Here is a 6,997-nt window from a genome sequence, read left to right as displayed (position 1 = left end):
AGTTCTGTACGAATAAATAAATCTTTAAAAAAAAAAAAAGATGTATTTCTGCAGACAGAACTGGGGTACGGGCCAGAGGTGCAGGGTGGTGAGAGGCTTCCTCAGAGACAGCGCGGGGAGCAGGGCAGGCCGACTGGCGAAGCCCACTGCTGAGGGGGCAGCGGGGGTCAGGAGAGGTCTGCGCCAGGGGTCACCTCGGGGCCGGGATCACCCTCGCCCGCCCCGAAGCGTCTGGGGCAGCCTGCAGTGCTGCGCTCTGAGCCGCTGTGCCACCAGGGCGGCCCCAGCAAACTAGTTCCGTCAGAGGCCAGGCAGTACACACGCTGGTGGCAAGGCCGCTTCTGCTCTGCCAGCAGCCACAGGCGGCCGCCGGTGTTGCGGAGAGCCCGGCGGACTGACTCCCAGAGCGGGCGGGCGGCGGCTCAGTGCCCCCCGCCTCCCCGCCCAGCCGGCCTCCCCACCTCTGCCCCGCTGCCAGAGGGCGGGCGCAGGGCTTGGCTCCATTCCTACGGAGAGCAGTCTGGGGCCACAGACAGCTGCTGCTCTGCAGAGGTCGCGGCGCGGCGAGGCGGCCCCAGGAACAGACCTACCAGCAGAGGCCGCGGCCGCGTCTGAGCCGGGGACTGGCTTGAGCGGCCAGAGTCGGCACAAGGACGCAGCGCTGCGGAGAAAACACTTTCTCCAGGAAAGTCATCACATGTAAGTGATGGAGGATTCCAAAAGTGGGGGTGCGGGGGCAAGAGACGCCCCAGGACTGCACAGGGTGATGAATTCCTGGGCCCCAGGGGGACTGCAGGGTCAGGTCTGCAGACTGGCCACGGGCAAGGGCTCCAGGCCATCCTGAAGGGGAGGCTGGATAGCGGCCGGCTGGTGACCCCGATACAGAGAAGGGGAGGGAGGGAGGCGGGAGCACGGCCCGGGGGGAGCAGCCCTGCCCGCTCTCACGCCGCACTGGTGCAGCCGACTCCGGCACCCCGTGCTCACTGCCCCCGAGGTGCTGGATTCTAGTCGCGCTCCCCCCTCACAGCCGGCCAGACCGGGCAGCGGGGTCAGGGGCTGTGCTGTGTGCGCGGCTCTCCTCCCCGCCGTGGCTCTTCAACAAGGTCTGGCCTTGTGTCCCCAATGACAATCTAGGTGTGTCCTGAGCACCCCGAGGTGGGGTGACTGGGTTGGGACAGGGAGGCTGAGGACGGAGTGGGGGAGGGCCATGGCCCTGCAGCCACCCAGTCAGGACCAGTGGGGAAGTCCACACTTGTCGACTCCCAACCCCAGCTTGATTTAATTGGGCTAAAATTCACATCACAGAATTCCCAGTGGCCAGTTCAGTGTCCAGGGGGCGGCACTGGGCCCATTCACAGCGCTGCAAACCATCTTCTCTGCCGAGACCCCAGACACGGTCATCAGCCCAAAGGAAATCCCAAACTGAGCACTGGCTCCCTCGCCGCCTGGCTCCAGCCCCTGGCAAACACCAGCCCTCCCGTCTGTGGGTGCCTGTTCTGCACACTTCAAGGCAGCAGCCTCGCCGCTGTGACCTCTGTGCCTGATTTCTTGCACCCAGGATGCACTGTCAGTGGCCCATTCCTTTTCATGACCGAGTAGTATTCCACCACGGGCCAGACCTGACAGACACTTGGGCGGCTCCGCCCTCTGGTGCTGTGAGCCACGCCACTCCGGCTGTTTCACTTCTAGGCACTCTGTGACTGGTCTCGGGCGGCTGTGTGAGACTGAGGAACTGTCAGGCCGCTTTCACATGCCCACTCTTCCCCCTACGTCCTTGCAATAGAAGCGTAGGTCATTTCAAAACTCCCTCCCTTCAGCAACAGGGATCTGAGATCTCAGAATGGGCCAGAAATGCGGGTGAGCTCAGGGGCCCAGCATGCAGGTGTTCACTGGCTCTGGGACCTGAATGTGTGGGTCCCAATTCGGCTACCTGGATGCTCAGGCCGGAATGAAGTCCCCCAGATGTCCCCACGTGTGACCTGACATGGCAACGGGGATGTGGTGAAGGAGTATGGTGGGAGATCTCCTGCGGAACAATGGCAGCACGGCCTGGGAGGAGGCCGGGGGTCTCAGCAGATGCGAGCAGGGAGGCCCGGGGAAGTGAGCGGGTGGGGCTCCGCCCACGCGTGTGGGTGGCTTCTGGAAGCTGGCAGGGGGTGGTTCTCCTGGAACCTTGGCAGGAGCCCAGCCCTGCCACCTGCTGTGGACCCAGAGCTGTAAGAAAGTAAATCTCGTTGGAAGCCACTAAGCCTTCTGCGCTCTGCCCATAGAGGAACACATGCCTGCGCGTCGACGTGAGCTGGCTGCCGAACTTCTCAAGGCCTCGGTTTTCACCGCTGCCAAACGGGAGCAGCACTTCAGGCTGCCGAGGGACCGGATCGGGGCGCACGCATGGGGGTGGGGCAGGGCTGGGTCACGCTTCTGCCGGCTAATTAAGCACCTCAAGGACAGGAGGACGTATCTAGGTATCCACCTGGTCACAGCCCGCTTATGCGCCACGGAGTTGGCCTGTCTGGACGCCTGTCTGGACTAGGAGGGGCCCGCACCAGCGGGGGTCCGGCCAGGGACCCAGTTCTGGCCCCAGAGCTCCGAGACCCCACTGCGGCCCGGCCAGAGTTATGGCGAGGGTTAGGTAAGGACGGACCCCAGGAAGCGCTGTGCCAAGCAGGCGCCCATCCAAGGAGGCCGCGAGCAGAGACCCGACCCCCTCCCTCCCCGCAGGGCACAGTCTGGCTCTCCTGGGAAAAGGGAGAACTGGCCAAAGGCGGCTGCTGACAGCAACCTGCACCTGTTGCCTTGGGCACAGGCCCCGCCCTCCCAGGGCTCCAGACACCCTGGGGCTGGTTGCAAGGCCTCAGGTGATACTGCCGGAAGCAGGAAGTGGTCTGTGCTTCCCAGATCCACCGGGCTGGGTGAGCTGGAGGCCGGGGTCTGCCCTCCTGGGAGAGGGAGGGGTGGACACAGGTCCGCGGGCTGGGAAAGGCCAGGAAGAGGGCTGGGCTGAGGGCAGAAGCAGGGTTCCGGGGTGGTGTGGAGGGGCCGGACTTCGGGAGGCTGGAGCCGGCCTGGCCCAGAGGAGCGCGGTCTGAGCTCCTCTGGGGGGCTGGTCAGCTGGCACCAGGCCCCTCCAGCCAAGATGGGGGCCGTGGAGGAGCTGGACGCCACAGTCCAGGACGTGCTCGGGAAACTGAAGAGCCACAAGCTGTTCCAGTCCGGCTGGGACACAGCTGCCTTCGTCATCTTCCTCACCTTCGTGGGTGAGTGTGGCGCCCGCCCGCCGGCCCGCGCGCCCCCGAGGGCGACCTGTGCACATGGCCGCCTCTGCCCCCAGGCGCGGTGCTGCTGCTGCTGCTGCCGGTCTTCATCCACTGCTGCTGCTGCTCCTGCCGCCGCCGCCGCGGGCCCCGAGCCCAGAAGGTGAGGCCGCAGCAGGTGAGCCCGCTGGGGCTGGTGGGGCTGGGCGCCGGAGCCCAGGACTGAAGGCCCGGCCTGCGCTCTCTTGCAGGAAGCCCGCCGGGGAGCCGACAACTTGGCCCTGGAGCCTTAGCGCCTGCCCGGGCCCCTCTGCCTTCCCCGTGCCCACGGACAGCAGCTGCGCCCGCTTTGCCGTCTGGAGATCTGGGCTTCCTCCCGGGGGCGGCCGCGGGCCCGGGGTCTGGGCGCCCTTCAAGTAACTGCTGCTGCAGGTCACTTAGCAACGGCCCAGGGGAGGGACGCTGGGCTCCCGCTCAGCCGGAAGGGGGGGCCACCACCCCGCCCAGACAGACAGACAGGCGGACAGACAGCCGGGGCCCGGGCAAGCTGCATGGTCTTTATTCGTTGGAAGCCCGGCCGGGGCTGCCGAGCACACGTCAGGGTGACGCCGCCGCTGTGGGGTGGCTTCTGTCTGAGCGTTTCTTCCTCCTCTGCCCAGCCACCACCCAGCTCTCACCCTGGGCCTGCAGCTGGGCAGGCGGCCCCGGGAGGGGGTGGACAGCAGGTCCAGCCCCGCCTAGTACAAAGGTCCCAGTGTCACCAGCAGAGCGGGAGTGTGGGCCCTGGGGCGCTTCTCCGCCCAGAGACCAGCCTGCCGCAGCCCATCCCCCGGCGGCGGTCCAGGCTCACTGCCAGCTGTGCCAGCGCGGGCAGGGCGGGGCAAAGGGGGAAATAAATAGCTGGTAGTGCCCACCCGGCTGTCTGCCAGCACTCCGAGGGGCAGGGGCAGGGGCAGGGGCAGGGGCAGGGGCAGGGCCGGCTCCGGGCGCGCCGCTCAGAAAGGCCTGTAGCTCCAGTAGCTGGAGAACACGGCGATCTGGGGGAGGAGCCACAGTGAGTGGTGCGGGGCGCCCCGCTGCACCTGTAGCACCCCAGGAAGGTGCAGCCCGCCCACCTTATCCTTCAGCTGCTGGCAGAGCTGCAGGGAGACGGTGAAGAAGACCAGGGCGTCGTTGAGCCAGGGCACCACGCACTCCACCTTGTGCACGTGGCTCACCTCCAGGCGCTGGGAGCCCCACTCACTGTGGGGAGGGGGGAGAGGGGTGAGAGGGGCGCGGGCGCTTCCGTGCCTTCGGGGTGCCCCTCCCACAGCCTACTTACAACATGGCCCCGGGGCTGTGCAGCACGGCCCCTCCAGCCGGGCGGAAGTTCTAGGCAGAGGACAGCACGCTGGTCAGTGGGCCAGGGGGCGCGGCGCGGCGGGCGGGGCTGGGGCTCACCTTGGTGGAGTTGGGCTGCAGCTGGTACACCGTGAGGCACAGCTTGTTGAGGTTGATGTAGACGTTGACCAGCAGGTCAGAGGGCAGGGCGGGGGCGAACATCCGCTAGGGGCAAGGGGGTGTGGGGCAGGCAGGTGGGGTGAGGGTCTGGCCGTCACTGCCCCCCAGAACCTGGGGGGCTTCCAGTCCCTGTCCAGGGGGTGGGCCTTCCAGACTTGCCCAGAAGCCCTTGGTATCTCCTTGCATCTCCAGGCAGGGCACCCCCAACCAGACCAGGGCATGACTGGGGCACAAAAGATGGAAGCTACACAGACACAGACCTCCCCTAGCTGGGCGCAAGCTGGACCCTTCTCGGGCCCTCTCCGGGCAGGGCTGGCACTGACCGTGAGGCCGCTGGCAGCGATCTCGGGCAGGGTGAGGGTGGCCGGGGTGGTGAGCCGGTTGCGGGCCCTGCTCAGCTGCAGCATCACGGCGTCCATCAGCTGGGGAGGGAGGCACATGCCGCTGGGTCTCCCTCACCCCGCACAGCTCTGCCCCAGGGGCCATGTCTCAGAGCCTGAGCCTGGGCACTGGGGCCTGGTAAAGATGCAGGCAGTTGGGGCCAGCTGGGCTGGGGGCAGGACCTCCAGGCGGTTCTACAGCACCAGGAGCCTGGGTGCGGGCCAGTGGGGATGAAAGACCCTGAGAGTTGGTCCCTGGGGCACCAAGGGTTGGCCGATGGTGGTGCAGCAAGTAGGGAGGGCAGAAGGGACCCTAATCCCGAGGGCTTCCTGGAGGAGGTGATGGATGTCCGTACTGAGGCAGACAGTGGGCAGCAGCCTCACTCACAGGCGGGGAGAGCAGGGCTCTGCCCGGGACAGACCCTCTGGATCCTTCCCCTCCCTGATCCACGGAGCCAAGCCCGGCGCAGGCTCCCACCGGCATCGCGGCACGGGGAGACCTGGCTCAACTTAGGGAGAGGCAGCAGCCGGGGGTGCCTGGGCTGTGCGCCAGGGCGGTCACAGGTCTGGGAGGATCTTAGGTTTCAAGATTTTTGAGGACCCAGACACCCAGCAAGGGTAAGTGAGCCCCTGAGAACACACGGCAGTCAGACGTCCAGCTGAGGCAGCAGTGGGGGAGCCTGGGCTCAGCCCCCCACACATGGGCGCAACACTAAGGGCCCCCTTCTGCGGCAGCGCTACCATCAGCAGCTGACGCCGCGTGCTTCTGGGGGTGCTCTCTAGCTGTGTTCGCACATGTAGTCGCCACTACAGCCCCCGCTGCAGAGGGAAAGGGAGGCCGGGCTAGTGGCGGGCGAGTGACTGGGCTGCAGGGCGCGCAGGGAAAGGGGAGGGTCACTGTCCGAGCGCCTAGGACGCTGGGCCGAGCCCCGGGCCCGGGGCGCTCACCTTGAGGACCTCCGCGCCAGTCCGGAACTGGTAGCCCTCGCCCCGGCTAGTGAGGAGGTAAATGGCCTGGCTCACGTGGTTCCTGGCGTCCTGGATCTGAACAGACCTCCCTGAGCGCTGGGCCGCGCAGAGGCGGGGAGCGCGGTGTGGGCCCGGCGAGCAGGTCGCCACGCCGCGCTGGTGCAGGCACGGCAGGCGCAGCCCTGACTCAAGCCGGCCCAGCCCCCGAGGCTGTTAGCGCATGTCCCCAAGGGCCAGGCCTGGCTACTGGTCAGGCCTGCGGATGCTGTGATTCACGCACGGGGAGAGGACACGTGGGGGAGGGGCCTCCCCAGATGGGGGCAGAGGACTCCAGACAGGTGGACAACATGGGCAGGGCACTGCAGTGACCAGCTGGCAGCCGGGGACAGAGGCACTGGCTGGGACGCAATCTCTGGGGAGCGGAGAGGAAGCACAAACTTTGTCCCCAAGAGCCATGGGGAGTCCCTGGAGGTTCTGGGCAGGGGGCGCCTAGTTCAGGGGGACCCGTGGTTCCTGCTGGGGTGCAAACCGGCTAGGAAACACCCCTCAGGCTGACTGGCTGAACACCCCTGGAGGACTCACCCCCTAGAGGCCTCGGCGGGCAGGGCTGGGGGTGGGGGGCTGCTACCTGCTGCAGCTTCCACTGCTTGTCCTCACGGAAGGCGAAGTGCAGCAGCTGGTTGTTCCTGGGCATCTTCAGGTTCACATCCTGGAGAGGGACAGTGGGGTGACCTGAGCCCATGAGCCAGGCACAGACATGAGGGTGGCGGTGGCTGGGCAGAAATCTCCCAGCAACCAGGCCCTTGGGGCACGAACAGGGAGGTCAGGAAGCAAACTGGGACCCAAGAGGAGTGATACAGGAGTGAGAGCCAGAAAAGGGCAGTGGCCTGGGAC

At 66.7% G+C, this 6,997-nt stretch overlaps 2 protein-coding genes across 4 annotated transcripts; one reads left to right on the top strand and one right to left on the bottom strand.

The window, feature by feature from the left end:
* Positions 1 to 3,044: 3,044 nt before the first annotated feature.
* On the top strand, positions 3,045 to 3,547 carry SMIM22 (small integral membrane protein 22). The gene is made up of 3 exons (XM_012731663.1): positions 3,045 to 3,257; positions 3,332 to 3,417; positions 3,506 to 3,547. Exons 1-3 carry the CDS (start codon positions 3,137 to 3,139, stop codon positions 3,545 to 3,547), a joined length of 249 nt encoding a protein of 82 aa, XP_012587117.1. The 5' UTR covers positions 3,045 to 3,136.
* Positions 3,548 to 3,790: 243 nt separating this feature from the next.
* ROGDI (rogdi homolog (Drosophila)) lies at positions 3,791 to 6,991 on the bottom strand. Of its 3 annotated transcripts, none has more exons than XM_012732057.1 (7): positions 6,729 to 6,991; positions 6,083 to 6,178; positions 5,078 to 5,176; positions 4,695 to 4,715; positions 4,576 to 4,625; positions 4,370 to 4,496; positions 3,791 to 4,291 (listed from the first exon to the last, which is right to left on the bottom strand). In XM_012732057.1, the coding sequence occupies exons 1-7, from the start codon at positions 6,843 to 6,845 to the stop codon at positions 4,250 to 4,252; spliced, it is 552 nt and encodes a 183-aa protein (XP_012587511.1). In that variant the 5' UTR covers positions 6,846 to 6,991; the 3' UTR covers positions 3,791 to 4,249. The 3 variants fall into 3 exon arrangements, with proteins under 3 accessions (XP_012587511.1, XP_012587510.1, XP_004692204.2); XM_012732056.1 differs by having other exon boundaries at positions 4,695 to 4,799; positions 6,729 to 6,987; XM_004692147.2 differs by having other exon boundaries at positions 4,695 to 4,799; positions 6,732 to 6,983.
* Positions 6,992 to 6,997: the final 6 nt, after the last annotated feature.

Source organism: Condylura cristata, unplaced genomic scaffold, assembly GCF_000260355.1.
Source record: "Condylura cristata isolate star-nosed mole 26May11 unplaced genomic scaffold, ConCri1.0 scaffold00032, whole genome shotgun sequence".
Taxonomy (NCBI): Eukaryota; Metazoa; Chordata; class Mammalia; order Eulipotyphla; family Talpidae; genus Condylura; species Condylura cristata.
This window is presented reverse-complemented; position numbering and strand designations above follow the sequence as displayed.

What these genes read in the sequence shown, in the direction of transcription:
- ROGDI (XM_012732056.1), bottom strand. Translation starts at nt 6,845, where the DNA reads ATGGGCTCAGGTCACCCCACTGTCCCTCTCCAGGATGTGAACCTGAAG. An exon ending in TGCAGCCCAACTCCACCAAG is followed by an intron (nt 4,626 to 4,694) that starts GTGAGCCCCAGC and finishes TCCTCTGCCTAG; the next exon opens with AACTTCCGCCCGGCTGGAGG. An exon ending in CACAGCCCCGGGGCCATGTT is followed by an intron (nt 4,497 to 4,575) that starts GTAAGTAGGCTG and finishes CCCTCCCCACAG; the next exon opens with TGAGTGGGGCTCCCAGCGCC.
- SMIM22 (XM_012731663.1), top strand. Translation starts at nt 3,137, where the DNA reads ATGGGGGCCGTGGAGGAGCTGGACGCCACAGTCCAGGACGTGCTCGGG. An exon ending in CATCTTCCTCACCTTCGTGG is followed by an intron (nt 3,258 to 3,331) that starts GTGAGTGTGGCG and finishes CTCTGCCCCCAG; the next exon opens with GCGCGGTGCTGCTGCTGCTG. An exon ending in GCGGGCCCCGAGCCCAGAAG is followed by an intron (nt 3,418 to 3,505) that starts GTGAGGCCGCAG and finishes GCTCTCTTGCAG; the next exon opens with GAAGCCCGCCGGGGAGCCGA.